A 22,024-nucleotide genomic window follows, 5' to 3' on the forward strand; every position below is an offset into this window, starting at 1 on the left:
CTGGGGTAAAAAAGTATCTTTGACTTGGAAATTCTTCTCTTCTTTGGTTGAGACATTGAATGTTAAACCTCTGTAATTTCACTTCTCAGTTTCTTTAGCATGTTGGCAACACCCCAGAATGACTGAAGCATTGAGGGAGCTATGAGGCGCGTGCTGGTGGTTCAAGTCAGGGCTCATTCTGAATTCCTGCTGACATCAGGCACTGCCAACTCCACAAAGCACCTCTGCTCTCTGCAGTTGCTTTTGCAGCAGAGTTGGCCAAAGCAAACATGTCCCAGCCAAAGCATCAGCCTCCAAACTGCCTCTGCTCCTGAACCACCTGAGCTTGTCTGTCAGCATGCTGAGGATGGGCTGAACCTGTTGGCAGAGCAGCAGCAGATATTACGCAGAGACACAGCTGAACTGCCAGAGCAGCTGCACCTGGGAGATGGTGGCGAACTGTGCATCATGTCACCATCCTGTCACACCACTCTGGGGCCCCCATGACAGGCTGAGGGATGCCATCCCTGAGCAGGATGGCATCCTCAAAAGGAAAAAAAGAGAACAGTTGCCTTAGGCTTCTTTGTTCTCCCTCCACAGCAGTGCCAACATATCCAGCACTAAAACTCCCTTCTCATCCTTCTCCTTCCTTGTTAGGGTCAAAAATTCCCCAGCTAAGAAATGAGGGCTAGCATCTTCCTTCACACACTCACCACTAGCAGTGTATGTCCCTCCTAATCTCCCAAACTGCAGGGACCTGAGTCCCCTGTCCTTCAAAGACAGGAAAGAAGATACTGGATTGTGCTCCTTCTCCTTCTCTTTTGAGCCAAACACACGAGACAGCTATCCTTTTCAAACATCCCAGACCCCAATCATAGAGATGTGCACAAGCAAGATGAGGGTATCAAGATCATCAAAGTTTCTGAGTTACTGTACTGAAGGTTCAGAGGTGACTCACTGAAGATAACAGCAAGGTAACTTATTACATTTGTGTAAGATAATTAATGCTTAATTTTGGCCTTCAAAAACTGCAGAAGCTTATAATTCAGCACAGGGTAAAAGCAGTTGATATCCAAATGCTGAACTATGAGCAGAAGCAGCATATTTGGAGTTGCTTGTGAAGCCTGCCCTTACGTGCAGGCATAAAACTGGTTTCTAATTGCACAGTTCCTTTATAATTTTTGCCCTGAACCTTCCCTGCATCCAGCATTGAGATGGATGTCTGAGTGGGATCCCTTTAGGTTATACTGGAAATTTGAGAACCAGGCATTTCCTAACTTTTGGTACATGTGGCATTGCATCCTAAATATTTCTTTCATGCATTACTTTGGTGAATACAACACAGATTGATGTATTCATCAATCAAACAAGGGGCAGAATGGATAAAAGCTGTCTGCTCCTTTTATGAGCCAAAGCCAGCTTCAAGAGGAGGGCAGTGCTGTTCATGCCTAGGAGAACAGTAACAGCAACTAGTGCTTCCAGCTCATGTCAAAATTAGTCTGAGACCACTTGTAAGACACTGCAGGCTCCTGCAGTTGTGCACTTCCCTGACTAGTCACTTGCTACCACCTTCTTGGGAGAAGCACACACTCTCCAGCTGTCTGGTGCCCCAGGAAACATTGCCCAGCATGCTCATACTGGGTGTGTGATGGTCCTGGAGCCAATGAGAAACGATTCCATGGGAGGTCCACATTGCTAAAATAAAAAGTGTTCAGGGGGATGCTGGCCATGGAGCCAGGTAGAGCAAATTGGCTTCTGCTCACACTAGAACCAGTTCCTTCTGGAGCAGTCTTGCCTCATCCCTGCAATACTCAGCCTGGTTCTCCACCAGCTCCATTAAAGCCCTGTGATCTGGCTTTTCCAAACTTTATTTCCATTGGAAATTGCAATAAGCTTTTTCCCTCATTGTATCCATGGGCTTAATGTGTCTTCAGTAGCTTCCTGAACATTTTCTACAGCTCACACACTGCAGACAGGTAACTTACACAGAGCAGACAATCAAACACTCTCAAATAGTTCATTTTTATTGCAGTCACTGTTAAGCTTGCAACTCCGCAGCCCTTTCATCACTAGAGCATAACACCCTGTTGCTTTTAAAAGAAAGTATAAGCCTTCCACATGGAAATTTGAGCCATCAAGCTAAATAAAAGGGAAACCAAGAGGAATTAATTTCTACTGTTTTATATTCTAGAAGTGTCCTTCTCATTTTAGTATCATCTCCAGATCTTACCATCAACATTTTATTGTGTTTCATTAAAACACTACCACAAATGTGCATCTTCCCTAACAGAAAAGGAAGTATGAATGCAATAAAATCAAGTATTCTTAACCATTTCCCTAATTGTAGCTATTAAACATAGCAGCTGCAGATTAAAATCTCACTTCAAGTAGTCTGTGTGCACATAGGAAATATAGATAGTACTATTTCAGGCAATGTAGACATAAAATTACTAAATTTTAAATTAATGTTTGCTTGAAAATTGGTGTATAAATCAGGACTGTAAAACACAAATTTGAGATCTAAGAGGTACAGAGACTTTTCTCCTCCGTATGAACACCTTTTCCCATCTCAGAGACTGCAAGTGCTTTTGCCTTGCACCCCCTCTGTGTTTGATAGAAACAGAAGCTATTGATCAATGACCCTTTAACACCTTTTTTTGGTAACTTTTTTTTTTGTATGCAGTCATGCAAGGTGCTACAAATGTGGGGCTCTGGACTCAACCGGGACCTAATCCTGTACGCTATAGCTTGTTACCTGTGTTTGAAGCACTTTTGATGGACACACTGTTTTTTTCTTCCTGCTGCTCTGTCTGTGTACTTCTTTCTTGTCCTCACTCCCAACAGCAGCTCATGGCTGCCCACAGAACAGTCAGGCATGATATATGCCACAGGCTAATAAGTACATCAGGTTCCATCCGTGTGTGCTCAGTGTGCACAGTCCTCTGGAGTCACTATGCAATTCACCTGGCTTTTAATTGCCTGATGCTTTTAATTCTCCATGGCCTGTGCATTACTGCAGTGCTCCATAGCCTGTGTTTGCTCACAGCTACGTGATGGCACCAGCGCAGTCCAAGGCACGGGACTGTAGTGCTGAGCAGACAGGGAGCCTGAGAGCTGTGGGCACCCGGAGAGCTGCAGGGTGCCATCATAGCCAGTCCAAAACCACACTGTGAGTGAGCTGAGGTGACCACTCTGATCAGGTTAACCAGAATTACAGTAACTTTGGAGGCACAGTGACAATTTCAGTGTAGATTTAAGTCCTAAGTCCCTCTCTTTGTTTTGACTAGTTTCCAACTTCAACAGCACAGGCATTATGATCAGCAGGACCAAATCTGTGCATGTACCCTATGACCATCTTGTAACAGATGTTCTTGCAACCACAAGCAGCTCTAGCTCCAAATCACAGCCACAGTGAGTTGTTCTTCATCAACCTCTCTGCCTGTGCCAAAGCTCTTGCTGTTTCTGACCTCATACTTTATCAGCTGATGGGGCTTGACAAAAGGAACACATGCCACCTCCAGTGTGATTTGATGATCATACATCACAGTGGGATCTCACCAGTGACAATCCTCCCTTCCCAAGGCACTGAGAATCTTTTATCGCCTGCCCACTGCCCTGAAGCTGTAGATCAAGAAGACAAGAAAATGTAATAAATCTCACAACCATTTTAGTGAATCAAAGGAGAGACAAGGGTGTCTCTGGCTGTGTGGTTTTCAGAACAATTATGGGACTGAGTCATGCTGCAAATTTTTTGGACTCATTGATGGGGACTAGACTAGAGAAGGCACAGTGTGTGAAGCAGACTTTGCCATGAACCATTTAATGTGCTAAGAGGGCACAGGAATATATGAGTATAGTGGCAAAAATATGGGAGATCCGTAGAGCTGCAGCAAAGAGTTTTAGGATGGATGAGATTTTAATGTTGGGATCGGAGCAAAAGGGAAAGGTGATCATTTTCAGAAGGGATTAGAGCTCTGACTCCCTTATTGTTCATAGGCCTTTCAACCATGTGATGAGTTGTGTGATGGGAAGAGGGGGAGGGAGGGGAATGTCTGATGAGCTGTGCCATGTAAGGACAGGTTATGACAAAGACTGCAGCAGGGGAGCAAGTTTTCTCAGAGTGGACCATTTGAGTACATGATCCTGCTTCATGGTCTACCCTTTCACCACTGTAGAAACATGATTCCTCCTCTGCTCTAGGGACATTTAGTCGAGCAGCCACAGACCATGGCCAAACATCCTCACGAGACCCCTGCAAAAGGTTGTGCCAGGATGTCCGGGCTGTGTGACTGTCCCTAGCTTTGGTGAGCCCCATGCTCAAAGTGTGAGACACAACAGACCTGTGTTTGGCTGTGCAGCAGCAAAGCTGAGGAGCTAATCCAGGAATGAGAGCATCTGGATTCATAACATCTGGCACATTGATATAGCAGATGTATGGACCACACATACATACAGAGCTAGAAAGCCCTTAATTCAACAGACACATAGTTTAAATACAATGGATACAAAATAGAATCTCACTTTTCACTCACAGGGACTGAAGTAAAAGCCTTACTTCCCCTCACTTAATCATGTTTTACATGTACATAATAATATCCCCTTTGTGCTGTGTTCACCACAGCTTTGACAGCCTCTAAACACCTAAGAAAGCCTGGGGCTATGTATTTTTCACTTTGTATATGCTACAACCACATACAATTTGAGGAAGTATTGGAGGATGTCTGTTTGTCTTTTACTTGGAATTAATCTTATACACCTTTGACTCAGGGAAGCTCCCTGTCATTCTCTCTTTCAGATATCACTCAGCTGTGTCAGCCACACAGTATTAAAGATGAACACAGATAATTCTGTTACTTATCCATGATGTTAATTTTATTTTACTGTTTCCTGTGTTGAAATCACAAAATGACAGAACATTCCCTCATTACAAAAAAGAAAAAAACACCCAAATCCAAATGATGATACTTGTAAGATAATGGTAGGGGATGTGGCAAGCAAAAGTAGGTTAAGAGACTGAACGACACTTATTTTGCATCAGTTATACAACAGTCTTGTGAATTGTCCTTAATTGCTTTTGGTTATGTCAGGCCTTTATTTAATTCTCCACCACTTTTAAGAGCCCTGAGGAAACACACTTCACTGAGAGAATATTCTGACTGACTTTGAAAATGTGGTATTGTTGAGCAGAAAGACTCACTGAGCAGACTGCTAGTTTCTTTCAGCAGCAGGAGAGATGCAGGAGGTGATTAGCTTTGTTCTCATTTACAAAGCACCAGTGGGAATTTCTAAAGGGTTTCACAGGCCCTGGGGATAAGGCCAAGAACAAAACAGAGCAGTGAAAAGCAAATAGAGCACTTCATCAATAAACTACTTAGAGATGCCACATCAATAGCAAATTAGGAAGAAAGGAAGGCATTCTAATACCTTCACATAGCAATGGAGGTTTATATATCGTTTTTATTCCTACTTGACTTTTTTAAACAACTGCACCTCTATCAAACCAAGCTTAGCAGAGGGAACAGAGGTAGTACCAACTCACCACAAGGCAATTTGATAAGATTTGAAAGGGAGACATGCACTGCTTTGTGCTAGTTCTACAGCGCTGACCTCTCCCAAGGGTTACTACCGCCAGGAACTCCATCCCCGGAAGGGCTGGGAAGAAGCACGCCAGTGGGAATAGGCTACCAGGAACTGCCTGACTGCTCGGCAGTGATGCTGAAGGACTGCTGCCACAGCACCCCCTGCCAGCATGTCCCCACAGAGGACACCATCTGCTCGCCGGACACAGGTGTGGATGGAAAGCTAAACAGAAGAGGCAAGAGAGACAGTTTGCCATTCATACATCAGTTTTTATTAATAAATGGTGCTTCTAACATGTTCATTGCCCCTAACCAGAGGGGAGGAAAAAATATGAACATATTTTAAATAATTTTATAGCTGGTACAAAATCAGCACAGGCCTATGTATTTTTCAGCTGTAATGATTTTCAATTGTAATGTTGAGGCATTTTGTTTGGATTTTAATGCTGGAATAAACTACTAGCAATTAGCTTATTTTTCAAACAAGGATCTCACTTTTAACCATAAAACAGAGTTTTCATTTTAGAAAAGCCTCCAGGAACTCAATTTCCTTGGCTGAAACCTTCCCTCCCCCAAATTTGCCAATTTGGTAACTTTTTGCTCAGAAGATCAAATGAAAAATACAAAAATAAATCCTGCTTCAACTAAACTGCATTTTCAAGTTTAAACCTGCTTCAAAACCATCCAGCATCAACTTTGCTCAACAGCAGCTGATAGAGACTAAAGGAAAGAGAAACAGAGGCAGTTTCACAGCTGGATCATGCAGTCTCAGGTGGGGATGCTTCAGCATCCTGCATGACTTCTGACAACAGGAACAAAATGGGAAACAACAGAGAGAAACACATCAACTACTTTACTCCTTGGAGCATGAAGTGGGATGATGTTTTGGTAACCATTCTACAGCCACACAGTATACAAATGTTTAGAAGACACAGGGTTTATCCTACTTTGAGGTAGTATTTAAACAGGAAGGTCCATTTGGATGGATGCTCCTGACATCAGATGCTCTTTGCCAACACGCAAATCTTTCTGGAAGCCCACCAGCCTCCTAACACATCCCCAGTGGCTCATTCGTTTTGCCTCATGAGATTCCTGCCAAAACAGCTAAACAATTGAAAGACATCTGCATCCTTGATATGGGAGGCTTAAGATGCAGTCCCTCAGTCTTTGTAAGCAAAGCCAAGAGCTTTTCTCCCACTCTTCGATTGCTTCAAGGAACTGGGCATACCATGGCTCTTCCTGCACAGCACTTGATACCGAACTGTGCCTGCGAAGCCTTCGGGACACAGATCGCCATGGATAAATTCGAGCTTTCCTGTCGGGTGTCTCCGCAGAGGATCCGTGCCAGCGCCCTGCAGCCGTGACTCCTGTGATTGTGACCTGCCACCTTCCACAGCCCCTGCTCCACCCACTCGAGGGACAGACTCGGTGAGGATCCTCGAGCAGACAGGGGCAATTACAAATGTGAGCAGCACAACTGTTTTAACTGTGGGTACACAACCCAGCTGGAAAGCCTAACGCAGGTGAGCTGACTTCAAGAGCGATGCTTGAGAGAGACCACTTCTTTGCCCTTAGGAACGACCACCGTGCTCCGAGGATAGAACCCGGGAGCTGCCACCTTCCCTCGGTTCTCGAGAGGACACGCAGGGGGATCGCGGCCCACTCCCCACCCTCACGACCCAAGCCCCGCTCCCGCAGCCCGCGGCGGCTCGGCCCCCTCAGCGCCCCGCCTCGGCCCGCCCCCCGCGCGGCACGCCGGGCCAGCATGGCCGCTTCCCGCCCCGCCGGGCCGCCGGCCGCGGCGCTGAGGGACGTGGGGACAGCGCCCGCCGCGGGGCCGCCCGCCATGGAGGGCAGCTCCAGCTGCGAGAGCCTGGGCGCCGGGCGGGCGGCGGCGGCGCGGCCGCCCAGCGGCGACTCCCTGTCCAGGTACCGCCCGCCGCAGAGCCATCGCCCCCGCCCGCGGGGCTCGGCGGCCGGGGAGCACCGCGGGGCGTGGGGGCAGAGGGAGGGAGCGGGGAGGGGCCGCCAGGGCAAAGGAAACCGGGGGGATGGAGCTGGTGCCGTTTGCTCTCTCAGTGGGCAGGAGGCTCCCGCGCTTCCCCGCGGTCGGGTCTCTCCTGCCGGGGTGTACCTGCGCTGGGGGTAGCCGTGGGGTGACGGAGCAGGAAGGCAGGCGTGGACTCTGCCCGGCTGCGGCACAGGCGCTCTCTCTTTTAGGCCTTTAAGCAGGGCAGGAGATGCTACTTCCAGCAGGCTGTCGGTAAATCCCTGCATAGGCAGAGCGGTGCCCCTGCCCTTGGTACCTGCGGTGGAGCGGTTCGGGAGATGGGCAGCACAGGTGAGCGGTGCTGGCAGGGCAGGCACGGCACCCGCTTGGGAGCTGCCTTTCAGCCTGCTGCCATGCCCATGCCAGGCCTTGTCCTCATCAGGAGCAAATTTCCTGTGGTGTGTTGACTGTCTGTGGTTTTGCCATCATGGTTTTTTCTGAGAGCCTGACTTTGTGGTCTGAATAGCTTGTAATGCCATGTGGGTAATATTCAAGGTCCTTAAGCCACGGAAGCTGAAAGGAGATTTGTGTTCTTCGCACCGTCCATGAGCTACCAGTGAAATTTGAATTTAGTGACTGAAAGCACATCCTGCTTGGGCCCTTGTGTTTGATGGAGAAGGTTGCAGTAGGGTAGCAAGGGCAGGCACTGAGAGACTGATAGGGCTGGTGGTGTGGGAAGCCCTGGTGTTGTGCTAGAGCCCAGGGGCAGGATGTCCTGATGGCTGCTGAAGGTTGTTCTGTCCCGTTCTGGCTGCTCTTACCATGCCCAATTTGTAGGATCACTGGATAACTCTGGGTGAAGAGATCTCAGCATCCCTGAGTCCAGCTTCCCACTCGTACAAGAGAGACAGCTTTAAGATCAGATCTTTTACCCAGTTTGATCTTGAAAACCTACAAAGATGAAGTGCACACAGACTCTCTGGACAGCCCATTGGCATCTCCTGTGTATCTTCCTGTGGCACTGAGCCTGCCTTTTTGGTCCCCCTAAAGCAGTCTCTCCCCAGTCTTTCCACACAGGCAGGGTGCTCCAGCCCTGCTATCCCCGTGGTGCTTCCCTGTACTCCCTCTAGCTCCCTAGTGACTTTCCTGCACTGTGAGGCTAATACCTGGATGACAGAGGGGGATCCTTCCCTGGATCTCCTGGTTCTGCCTCTGTTCTTAGAGCCCAAGGTGCTGGTGGCCACTGTTGCCAGCGTCTCAAAACTCCCTTGCTTGGCTATTACCCAGCTGCTCCTCAGACAGGCAATGCCCAGTTTGCGCTCGAGTTTCTTCATTCTTGAGTCCTTATGACTCCTGACCCTCATTTCACCCTTCTTCATCAAATTCTTCTGTTCACTGCTCTCTGTACTGGTTTCCTTGTGCAGTTCTACCAGTGCCCTGCCAGAACCTGCAGGCTTCTTTCCCCCTTACGTAACTGACCCAATATATTCTTTTTATCTCTGCATCAGCTCAGGCAACTTGGACCCATCTGGAGGTCATTCACTGTAAGAGGCCTGTGGACACTAAAGAGAGCTTAACTCAGAAGAGCCAGTGGCTACAAGGAAGCTCCTGTTGAGCCTCTCGGCAGCGTGCCCTGCACAAATGGAACCATGGGGAAATTGAGATGATAAATCTGTTGCTGTTGAGCATGCACAAGGCTGTGTCCTCCAAGCCCAGACTCTAACAGATTCCTTGGGATGTAAAAAAGCCTTATTCAAAAGCTTTCAGAATCTCAAGTGTACTTGAACATCTAAAGCCCGTAGAAGAAAGCTAGCCAGTTGGGAGGGTTTAATGTACTCCAAACAAAATATAGGTGTTTGAAATAGATTGATGCTTTTTATCTGTAATTATTAATAAAAATACCGTCATCTTGAGTTGGTGTACGCTGTGAAACTTTTTAGTTGAAATGGTTCAAGGTTAGGGCAAAATTACAAGAAAATAAACTCAGGGTCTTGTAATGAGAGATGGCTGGTGACCTTCAGAATGTTTATTATCAGCTTCCCTTGCAGTGATGCATATACACAAAAAAATATTTGTCTATGAATTGGACAGAAGATTGATTATCATCAGGGTTTTTTTTTTCATTAAAGCTGTATTGCTATTTGATTTTATACATCAGAATAATTCTAAACCTAATTGGACTATTTGTATGCATTGAAATATTTTAATCTCTATGACTGTGATCTAACAGCTAGACCAGCTTCAAACCTACGACACATTTTCACCAAATGATTTCGTTTAAAAAGAAGAAGTTAGCTTTGGGGATGATGTGAGGAACACAATGAATCATGAGGATGCTGTCATCAGTTTTGATAATTCATTTATTTAAAAGGAACAAAAATCAAAAAATGACTCAAAGGTCACCCATCCCAGAATCACCATTACCTAGCCATGTGAAGCTGTACTGAGTTGTAGTTACTGAATTGTTTTATGCAAGATTTAGAAGACTTGGAAAGGTGCTAATATGAAATACATACATCAGTGCATTCTTTAGATTCTCTGAGCTCCTGGTTGGAAGTGTTATTATTTCTGGAGGTATTTAAGATCTAGGAGACATGCTTGATGGAGTTTACTTATACATAGGGCTGCTCACATTTCAATAAGTGTCCTGAAGAACATTGTAGGTTTGTCTTTTAATAAAGCACATGAGATATGGCAATAAGGGCATTTGACAGTGAAAGTTGCTTTGATATTTTAGTAGACCCTAGAAATGTGCAGTACTTGTGGTCCTTGAAGAAGATGTAGGAATAATTAAACAAATGTTACCTACTTTCTGTCCCAACTAGAAAAACATTTGAAAAACTCCTAATGAGACACACAGTGTAGTTGTTTGTACAGGGTAAAAAATTGCCAGCTCTCTGTGAAAATACCGAGTTAGTTTCAGATGAGCAGGTCACAGCTAATTGACTCAGCTGCCCTCATCGTTGTGCTGAACCAGCTGTTCTGCTTTTCAAGTCTCAGCCATCTCACCCAGAGCTGGCTTTGTGTGGCACAGCACCGCGTTCTGCAGCTCTATGTGGTTTCCAGAGGTCAGTACTTAGGGTGGACATTCCCCTTCCATCCTGTTCTCATGGAAGACACATGACTATGAGCCAGCTACTCATAAAGAGCTGTGGTGGTATTTGACCAGCTTGCAAGGAGTGCTTGTGTGTCTGCAGTGTCTGTCCAGGAACGACCCGTGAGACAGAAGAAGGAGTGAGGTAAAACACTGATTCAAACATTTGATGAGCTACAGTATGGTTATGTCCAGAAGAGCGAGCTTTTCTCAATGTTATGGATATCTCTAGAATGGCCTGAGAATCCTAGGTGAGTGAGTGATAAACACAGTTTAGCTGTGCTGGTTATTCAGATTTCTTCCAAGACCATTCTTAAAATGAATTTGTGGGTGGGTTTGTATTGTTGTTTTTGCAGATTTGAGGTTGCATATGGACCGTCTGACCTCTGGAATTCAAAGGGACAGCCAACAAAATTCTACCACGATCTTTTCCTTTTGTGAAAGGAGAGCCAGATAGAGTTGTGTATGACTTCAGCAGAACACATGACTTTAGGGAAAAAAGTGGTAGCAAACTTCTTTTATTTGCTTTCCATGAGAAGTGATTAGGCATTTTGTTTGTGCAGCCCATGTGGTTATGTTCTGTAGTTTCTGAATGAGCATACATCTCTCTGTATTCCTCAGAAAAAGCATATATCACAGTTCAGTCTAAACAATGGTCCAGTAAGATACTAAGAGGCTTTCTCTTAGGTCTGCTGAAGATAAATTTGTATTGCCTGTGCAAATGTGTGGAGGTGATTGTACTGTAAAAAAACTGCTATAGGAGATGTCAGTGATATTTCAACATCAGTATAAAATTAGAGAACGATAAGGCAGTGAGTAGATATTTCCCAGCAGCACGACTGTAGCAATGCTTGATGTCACGGCTTTCCTGGTTGCTTGTTATCACCTTTGTTCTGGTGTTTATCATCCACAGAGGTCTGCAGACACGGTGGATCCAATGCACTGCACGTTTACTGAAGCATATGAGAGCAATCATGCTCCTTGTCTTTATGTTTGCAGGGATAAGTATGAAAACATAAACTCGGTGTAAATCAGTGCAGCGAGGTCTGTTGAACCAGTAACTCCACGAGGTATGAACTCCCCCCTTGTCTCAAATAAGGCTCTGTCAATACCTGGTCTGATTTAAGGCTGTGTTGAAGGAATTCTTTCCCCATGGGTGAGAGTGATGCTGGAAGGAGTTGGGTCTGTGAGCTGTTGGCTGAAGAGGGCTTTAGCTGTAACACCACATTGCTACCAGATGTGTGAGCTTTGCTGATTGAGTAGTTTTGTGATGAGTCATTGGAGTTTGAAAGGGAAGATTTTTGCCACTTCTGGTGTTTGGTGAAATGCAAGTAGCTGTCTTTTTCCTCATGGGCTTTGAGAGCATTTCTTGCATTTGATTTCTTGTAAGTGCCAAGCAAGGTTGTTATATTAAAGACAAGTACATTGCCAGCTGAGTGTTGATAATGAACTGGTTTTGCATCTCAGGATCTTGACACTAAGCCTACAACCAATTAGCGACTCCAGATGGGCTCAATATTATTGATTTTAATAAATGAGTGATAATTTCTAACACTTACTTGCAACTGTAGTCCATTCTGAGACAGGGGTGTTCTTTCTGGTGTATTGTGTATTGTGAAGATATATAGCAGTTCTGCCTGCATATAGATCTGTAAAATGAGGGGAATCTTTTTAATAGTCTCAGGGTTTGGGGCAGAATATAATAAAAATAACATTTAGTGAAAAGGACTTTAGAGCTTTTAATTTATAGCAGTTAAGAGAATCCATTGCCTCTAAAGAATTCACAAATTATTTTTACTAGCAGTCTTTGCCATGCACGTTTCTGCTTCTGCATTCAGCAGAAACCATTTCTACTGGTCCCGGAGTGCGAGACCTTCAGCTTAAAAGTTTTCCTCTGTCTGGCACATGCACATCTCTTGGTCCCAGTTCTGACTGTTCAATAAAATGCTTTTTATTGATGACAAAAATATTTGGGTTGAAGCATATTTTCCATTTGAGAATATAAAATACAAATGACACCCACCTGTTCATTGTGTTGTAATTAAGGTTACACTGGTGTTTAAAAGCCTCACAGGAACTTGCAGCATTGTAGTTCTAGCTGCTGTACAGATGGTGATGCTTTCTGTGTTGAGAAGATGTGGACCAGCTATTTAATTGTGCCTAAGCCAGGGCTACTCTATGTTTTAATAATTCTTGGTGGGTAATTTTACTAAGCTCTTGGAAGTGCAGTTGAGTACTGAGACTCCTTGCTAAGAGATTGGGCACAGTGTGAGGATGTCTAAGGATGAGATGGGAAGCTGCAGGGGAGACATGAGGCAGGATCTGACAACCGGCAAGGAGTGAAGCTGGGCTCAGAACACGACTCTCCTGGGTCCCATCAAGCACTGCCTTCTCTGAAGAGAGATGGTAATGCTGTGTTGACTAGCAGTCTCTTTGCTAGACAGCGCTGAGTTGTACACGTAGTTCCTTAACTACAGGCTATTTACAGCAGGGCTGCAATCACAGAACCTGAATTTGAAGATTGTGTATGACCTGACAGTGTCAAATTACACAATTCCTAGCTGTTGCATGATAGTGCTCCTGATAGGTTAACACCTGTCTCGAACATATTTTGTTACCTATTTCTGATGTTTTATCATCTCCCTTCCTTTGCTAATTCTTTTAGACCTCCTGTGTACAGGCAAGAACTGCATTTGAAAAGGTCATAATACCTCTTTAATGGCTCAGCAGATCAATTGTCCACATCTTCTTTTTCATTAATCTTTTCCTGATGACCTGCTTTACTGTTATTGGTGTTTCAGTTCTGAGGGTATCAGCAGTGTAAAACGAGACCATACCCCATACCCCCATACACCAAAGGGCTTTTGTTGACTCAGGAGCTGGACTTGGTCCTTGTGGGTCCCTTCAAGTTCAGGATATTCTGTGTTACTAGAAAGCTTAATCAAGGAAAACAAACAACAGGCCTTCATAAAAAATGAAGGAAACAGTCCAGAGGTCACCTTGATATATGGGTGTTATGTATTAATGTAGTTGTAATACAGCACATAAAAAAGTCTTTTTAATTGTCTATGGGAACCCCATTCCATCATGAGGGAAGAGTGTGACAGGAAGGGAATGAAGTGTTTGGTTTCTGGAGATGTCTGGGATAACCCAGGGAAGTGAGAATATAGGAGACACACTGTCACAGTAATTACCCCATCTTCATTTTTAACTGAAAGAACATCTTGCTTTTTTATTGCCCACTACTGGGAGCTAATTGAAGAAAAAAATCAGTGAAAGACAACAACAAAAAAAAATTCAGTGGAACTTTTCAAGTGTTTGCTTTTCCCTTTCCTACCATCTGTAGTTACTTTTGCCAGAGAATGTTCTCACTCAGTAATTTTCCATTGATTTCAAGGTAGCTCTTTTTTTTTGTTTCTTTCTTGCTTCTCTGCTACATGAATGCTTTGCAATTGCTTTTAAACCCTGATAGATTTGATGACGAGAAAGTGTTAGCAGTTTCTGAGTCCACAAGCCCTTCAAGGTGATTTTCTAGTAATTTTGTTAGCTCCTCACAAATGCTCCCACTTTACAGATCTGGCTTCTGTAGTCTTCTGGCCATGGCTCCAGAACCATTAATGCTAGGTCACCCAATGATTCAAATCTGGTCTGGGTCAGGTATGGGTGCGTGATCATATTTCTGCTGAACTATTTGGAAAAACAGCAGTTTATGGGTTTTTTTTCTTTGTTCTGGGAAGGCTGGCAACACCTGTTTAGAATAAAACAACATTTTTATCTGGAGTTATTTACTGTGATGTGAAGACTGCATGTCCAGACAAAGTGTTACACTCAAAACCTTGTTCACAGCCAAAAAGGCAGTGTGTTTTTATATAGCAAAGGATTTATTCTTAGCGTAACTGAATTTTTGGAAGTCTAATTGTGATTAATCCAGATGCTATTATTACAGAAAAATAAAGAATAAAAATGCAGTTAAAACTGTTGTACCTTTAGTTCTTGGTTTCTATCCCTCTTCTACTCCTCTCAGTTCCAAGGTTGCTGATTTTATTGTGGTAGTAGTGGGTGTTAGAGCAAATTGTCAGCGTCTGGAGTACTTTGCTGGGAGAAGTATGGGGTTCATCATGTTGATTTCCTCCTTTCCTCCTTTCCTGTAGGATCCACCTGGGGTCATTTTAGTATGTTTGGTAAAACAACTTTACTCCTGACTCTTTTCTTCATTGGTCTGCAGTTCCACATTGCATCCGAGTTTTTGCTATGCATAGTTGCTTTTATGTTATTAGATACAATTTCTTTGTTCTCTTTGTTGTCTCTGAAGCCAGTTTTGTCGAGCTCCAGGTCTGCATTTCTTTGGTTGACCGTTGGTGATTTGTTTATGGCCATGGTCTCAGGTGCCAAGCCTGTGCCCCGTTTCTCATCCTGTGCCTCTACTCTTCCATGCCACTTCCATGCCTCTTCCTGTGTCTCCACTTCTCCAGTCCTCTGCTGTGATACCAGACTGTTGTATTTCTCTCTACAAAGTTACATTAGTGGTAAATATTCTGTATAGAATAGCTGCTTTTTACTGTTGTCTGTGCAAAACTGTGGTTGTACCACACACAGACAAAAAGAAATAAAGGGGATACGCATGCCTGACCAGTTACAGGAATTGTAGTCACACCTAAACCAGTTAAACCAAAGCTACAAGCAGGCCAAGAAAAGGCAAAGCAAAAGTGACACGTCCCAAGACCTTGAAATTTCACTACAAAGCTTATGGCCTATGAAGAACAGTGGCAGTACTGAATGGCAGGGCTAAAGGTTAACCCAGCTATTTTTTTCTGTACAAAATCTAACTGCTGGAGTGAATATACCTGTGATCATTGCTTTGTGTTTTGTGATCAAAGTGTTTGTTGTGTTTCTACCCCGGTACAAAATGAACTGATATATGAATTACTGAGCTGAACCACACCCTCATTCGTACCTTCTGCCTTTAGTGAAAATAAAGCAGTTGTGCTGCTTTTATTGCTTTTTTAATAAGTCCTATTGTTGACTTCAGTTGATATCACTGCTCAGTGGTCTACTCAAAGAGAAAGATTGCACACATTGGTAGTAGGATTGACTTCATGAACAGATTGAGCTAAATCTGCCCAGGAAGGGGCTGGAGGCTGGGAATGAGTTAGGTGCAGTTGTGAGATTGAAGGGCCTGTGCCTGCTGTGGAGGGCAGATGCTGAAGGTAAGGGCAGGTCACTGGGACCTGTAGTACCAGAGATGAACTGCTGAAGGGTGACTGTCAAAATCAGTTGATTTAACCAGCAGATAGATACCTTTAACAAATCAAAATTGATCAGCATCTCACTTGTAAGTAGAACTTCTCTGGAAAGAAATTTAAAATGTAGGATCTTCTGTTCATATTTTACCCAAGTTGACTTTTGGAGTAGACTGTTCTTGAAAATTCAGGCTGTGTCTTCCAGTCTTAGAATAGGTATCTTACTCCCATACAGCAAATGAGTCCCCACACCTTATGAGGGAGTACTTCCCAAGTCTTTTTCCTCAAAGATGAGGCAACATGCTGACAGAGTAGTCATTAAACACTGGGGTGTGAGGAGGAGAATATGAGGGGACTGTTGTGGATGTGTTTAGGGTTTGTGCCAGCAGAGCACAAACCAGTATTCCCACCTGTTTGGGTACAGCATGTGCTGATCACTGTCTCCAGCATCACAGAAAGACAGAGTTCACCTTTTTTTGTTAAGACATACTCTGATTCTAGATTACACATTTGGATCCCACTTTCTGCTTCCACCTTTCATACAGAAAAATACAGGCATCCTGTGTGAGATTTTTCTCATCTGATTGGATCAATACAGAGTTCTGGTAGTCTCTGGGTTGGTGGTTTTTCTTTTTTTTCTTAATTTTTTTTTTTTTTGAAGACAATGAGAAAGAATCAATTTTATAGACAATGAGTCATCTCAGTTTCTCCACAGTGACTCTAAGTAGAGCCTACAGTGAGTAATTCAGATGTGACCACCTACACAGAACTCCCTCCCCATCATTGTGGTAAGGGCAAAGAGAGCATTGAATTTGGGTTGTTCTCAACTCCAAAAAAGGAAGGAGCTATTTCTTAACTCACAGCATCCTTCTTTTTTACATGTTAACTAAATATATTTGTAACTGAGAAGAGAGCAGAGATTTGTAGTCTGGTTTCCTAAGCCCCATTTCTCCATGTATGTGTATATATTTGTATAGTTTGTCCACTGATAATTTTTCTAACATTTAGACAGTTTTAGCCATGTGTTACAGAGGAGTGAAAATAGTAACTTGTGGCAAGTGTTGCATTTAAGCAAAAATGGATATAGGAAGGGAGGGCACAGCAGTTTTTCCTTTACAGAAAAAGTTTGTTTGATTTGCAACACAAGGGAATACCTACGTGAGAAGGATATCATGAATATGTGCAGATTGTCTTGGACAAGGCTTCTCTCAAGTTGGAGAAATACATTATATTCTGTTAATTTTGCATTTCTTTCTTCCCCTTTGCTTTCTCTGGTGTCTGCAAAAGGCTGTGTTCAGTTAAACACACAGCTACTCTGCCACAAGACACTGATCTTCAGGAAACCAGGGTAGGTTCTGGTTCAGATTACTATATCTCCATGGGAAATAGGCATCTAAAACCTCTCTCCCCTCAGCAGAATCAATAAACTCCACAAGTAATTCAGTAGAGCAAAGGAAGGCTGAATAGCTGTCTAAACTCCACTGCCTGGGTTCCCCTTAGCTAAGTAGAAGCAAACACACCCATGTTATCCACAAGCCAGAGGCGAACTATTCTGACCTCATTGATCCTACTCCTTTTTGAGTTACTTGGTTGTTCACATACACTGAGTTCTGCTTGAGGAAGCAGAAGTGGCAGGAGGAAGTGGCTGTGGGTGATCTTAGTTTAGCCCTCATTTCAGATGAATGAGAACTGATGAACAGAAAATCCTCAGATGAGTTTGCATGGTTTGTATTCCTCATATCACTGAAAGGCAGAAGAATTAAAAAACTTTTGTTTTCAACATGTACCCTAGAAGTTCTTCCTCATGTTGAGATGGAACTTCTTGTATTTTAGTTTATGGCCTTTGCTCCTCATCTTGTTGCTTGGCACTACCAAAGTGAGTCTGGCGCCATCCCCTTGGCAGCCACCTTGGAGATACTGCTGAGATCCCTTCTCAGTCTTCACTCCTCACACAAGTGCTCTGTGTTTCTAGAAACATCTTGTGTTGGCCTAGGTGGAATTTCAGGAAACAAAGCTGTGAAATTACTGAATACTTGTCTGACTTGAGCTTTGAGATTTTGCTAGGGACTAATTTCATGCAGGGGCTGAACTGTCAACAGAATAAAGTGTTCCCACTCTTTTTTTTCTGAGCTGAGTGTGGCAGAGCGCATGGCTGTGTAGTGTCTGTGAAAGCTTAGCAAGGTGTTACAGTTTCGCTAGGTGATACAAGACTCTTCACATTGGCTATATTTATACATTCTTTCCTCCTTCTTTTGATTTTCCCCAGGATGGAACAAGTAATGTCATTGATTAGTAAATCACTGGTATTTTTAATTCCTGTGGGTGTTCAGTTTATTGGGGTGAGGGGTTGTGGGATATGTGTTTTAAAGAAAATCAAAAATTGAACAATATGTGTTATGTTCTAAGGTGTTTCTTAAATAGGGACGTATGAAGGAAGCTAAAGAAAAAACTGAGACAGCACATGAACTGTTAGAAGTACACATATATTTGGTTAATCTAAACACAACTGGTTCTTAGTACATAGATAGAAATTGAGGTGCTGCCAGAATACAAATTGTAAAAGAGAAGTTACATCTGTCTTTTTATTGAGTTCTTGTTTCTGTCTTAAGGTAAGTACTCATTAATATGATTCTTGTTTCTCTTTAGCAAGTTAATAGACATTTCCTAAAAAATAAAAATTAACAAGAAAATTAAAGATTTGTTGTTCTGTGTTTCCATTTTTTTTCTTTCTCCTTGCTCTCCGGTTCTGGACTAATTTTTGCAACTTGGCATGGGAATGTCTGAATTTGCATCAAATTCCTGATAGTTTTTTACTTGTATGTCTTTCTCTGGCTTGATAAGTTTTTAAAGCAAAGGTGTCAATGTTTATGAGGTAGATATAAATATTGATTAACTGCAAGGGTGATTTTGAATTGTATGTAGGATACATCATGGCTTTTGTCTTTATTCAAAGTACTTGTGGAGACAGTTAGATGTTGCCAGCTCTCTTTCTTCTGTGGGATGCAGTGGGAAATCCAAATTTGCTCTGATATAGGAGATAGCAGCACCACCCAGGTGTCTTATTTCTCTGCCACAGGATGTCCTGAGCTCTGGAATCACATTTTCCACAGGCAGGGCTAGCAGACAATGGGTGTTCTTGTACCACCAGGTGACACCTGAAGTTGGATTAGTGAGTTCCCGTTTTGCCAGAGCAGTCGTGCAGCATGGAGATTCCCTTGGCTAAGGCAGCTGCCTGGGCTGTCTGAGGGAGAAAGCTGCAGGTCAGGACATGTGCTGGTTCATCAGAGCCCAGGAGATCTCTTGCCAGACGTCTTGTCAGTCAGCCATCTCCCTGATGGCATTCTGTCTGTCCCTGTGCAGCACTGCGTCAGCCATCTGAAGCCTGAGGTGCTCGAATGTCTCCACCTCAGCCGTATTTTTTTGACCTAGAAATAGTTTTCTCAGGGCAGGCAAGATCTTCATTTCTCGTTTAGTCCTGCCCTCTGTAGCATCTGATATTTGAAAGCAAAGGCTCTAGCTTCTTCTGAGCAATACCAGAGATGCCAAAAAGAAGCATAGCAATAACCCAGTATGCAGGAAGCCACAGAGAAGAGCAGGTGAGAGCGCTGTTCTCGTAGACAACCTTGTTTATATTGGCAGTAAACAGGTTGTGTTTTGAACCTCTCTTCATCTTATAGGCTTGGTTTATCTGCAATGCTGAGGGCGTGTGCTGGTGGTTGGAAACCCATAAGCTTTGGAGCACAGACCCAGATGTGTGCAGCATCTCTAGGAGGTCTGTCAGACCTTCCTCCCTAGGAAGGCCTAGGGCAGAGCCAGATGGACAGGGCTGCCTTTCCATTGTGTGTCACATGAGGAACATGGGATGCCTGCCTTGCCTGCCACTCCCTGCCCAAACTCCTAATGCTGCAAGCAAAAGGGCTTGTGCTGGGCTGGATTTTGCAATCCAAACATTTCCATTAGGAACTGGAATCAGACCAAAATGCTGGATTATCAGCCTGCTTTCAGAAGGTAGGGAACTAACTTTACATTCCCTGGATATGGGCTGAAATTAAATTGGTAAAGCAGAGTCAAAATGTCAGTTCCCTGCGGAAGTCTTAACAATTATTTGATTTTTTTTTTTCTTCTTTTCTCTTGTAGCTGAGGATCATCCCATACCAGCTGGGAGCTTGTTAGAAACTGAACTTCCCTTTTGTTCCTCTCATGAATACAGATAATTTTGTAGTTATCTTTCTTGTGCTGATCAGAGAATATTGATCCAGGGATCTCATAGCTCTTGTCCTTCCTGGTTTTTACCTTCTGGATTGTTGACTCACGAGAGCATGATACTGTGGGTTCCTTGCTGTTATTAATTACATGATGCATATTGGTTTGTCTTTGGGCGTTGGTCTTTATTCTTGGAATCTTGCAAATATTTTAAACAATCAGCCTATTGTTTAGCAAGTGCTCTACAGACACTGTGGGCCTTTTGTGAATTTCAGTTTAAAAAACAAATAAAAGAATGACTAATGGAGCACGAATGGTGCTTGTGACACTGTAGTCCATTGTGTAACTGTTGAGAGCAAAATTTGCATTCCTAGAAAAGCTTGTTCACAGTCAAAATATAGGGCATTTTCTTTATGGCTCATGGGAAAAGATGTACTGTATATTCAGCTCAGGATGCTACTTGGAAGGATCAACTTTTAAAAAATGTCATTTTCCTCCCTTGGAACATTGAAGTGAGACTGAGACCCGGCTTTGCTTGGCAACAGAAGTGACTTTTTCATTCAGGCAAGTGACATGGGGGGCTATTTTTGGTCTGTCACATACATGCACCATGATTTGTTTGCTAGAATGGCTTCTCTTTTAGATGATGGTCAACTTTGACATTGATGGCCCTTTTAAATAGTGAGAGTGCAATATTATATAATATAAATGTATGCCTTCTCTGAATGCCAGAGGCAGCCTGGCAGTCTGTGCTTTTCTTTCCTTCAAAAGCATATTTGTTTATGGCTTTTAGTTCTTCCCCTCTGAGGTTGTTACAGGTCAAGCAGAGGTTGAACCTGGATCTTTAAATGTTTAGAAAAATTGTGAGTTTCAGTCAACTCACCTGAAACTAATAACTGTCTGTCCTTCATATGCCTAAAAAGATGGTACTGGGTGCTCAGAGGGGTAAGGCTACATCTTACATATGCTGTAGGTAGTTTCCTGTGGCATTTGTTGTCTAGGTAGAATTACTGTGTTTTGACTTATTATTTCACTGTGAAGAATCAAGATCCAGTCGCTGCTCGCTGGAGATACCACTCTTTTGTCAGTGAAATCTCTTTGAGAAAGGCATTGCCTTTTATAATGGGCACACGTGGTGCCAGTCACTGTGGGATTCCTGTTCTGGGAAGGATGGTGTTAAAATGCTAAAACTTAATTTACAGCAGCAGAGCCTGTTCATGGCAGAGTGGAAGTCAGCAGAGAGTGCCCAGCTCCTGCTGCAAGGCCCTGGTTCCGGCAAGATGCCAACAGAGCATTCAAGGGCTTGCCTGGAGAGGGGTGTATGAGGGACTTCTGAGGACCCTTAGGAGTATGTGTGTATACACAGATAAGGACTATGGGGACCACTTAGCCTTAGCACAGATCCACAGAGGGCTGCTGCAAATGGGAGAGTCTGATGTGGGCAACAGCTGGGTGTCCCAGCCAGTTCAGCCAGTGCTGGCTGGGACAGAGTCATATTCATGGGGAACAAGCACTGGTTTGTCTCCCTCTGCTCTGATGTGACCCAGGAGGTTTTTCAGTATTAGCTTTTTCTTCTCTTGAAGGAACAGGAGTGTTGGAAATATTGGGGAGGGAGTGTTGTCAGTCTGAGTTTGGGAAGTGAGCGAGGAGTGCTCAATACCTCTGGAGCATTACACTTGTAAGAGAACTGCCCAAGTGCTACAAGTGCTTCTATTCATGGCCCTGCTGTAAATTCAAATCAATTGGACCCAGCTCTCTTGGCATCTAAAGCTTCAAATTAAATTGTATTTGCCACTCGTCATCATTAATTTACAGTTTTCACCTTGATTAATTTTTAGGAATGTACATAATGAGAAACTTTAAAAAAACAGGAAGAGAGGAAATGGATATTTGCCCTCTACAGTGTTTTTCTCATTTATGACCTCTGTGTCTGAAACTA

General features: G+C 43.6%; 1 protein-coding gene across 2 annotated transcripts in view; it reads left to right on the top strand.

Annotated features, from left to right (window-relative positions):
- The first annotated feature begins 7,336 nt into the window (after window positions 1-7,336).
- Window positions 7,337-22,024, top strand: part of MTMR2 (myotubularin related protein 2) — a 62,833-nt gene continuing 48,145 nt past the window's right edge. Inside the window, exon 1 of one of the 2 annotated variants that reach the window (XM_054518082.1) lies at window positions 7,337-7,487. Coding sequence is in view for 1 of the 2 variants with exons in the window: in XM_036382893.2 (XP_036238786.1) it covers window positions 7,405-7,487 (83 nt within the window). In the remaining variant the exon portion in view is untranslated. The remainder of the gene's footprint in view (window positions 7,488-22,024) is intronic. The other variant, XM_036382893.2, reaches the window with a different exon arrangement.

This window comes from Molothrus ater, chromosome 2, assembly GCF_012460135.2.
Source record: "Molothrus ater isolate BHLD 08-10-18 breed brown headed cowbird chromosome 2, BPBGC_Mater_1.1, whole genome shotgun sequence".
NCBI classification, from domain to species: domain Eukaryota; kingdom Metazoa; phylum Chordata; class Aves; order Passeriformes; family Icteridae; genus Molothrus; species Molothrus ater.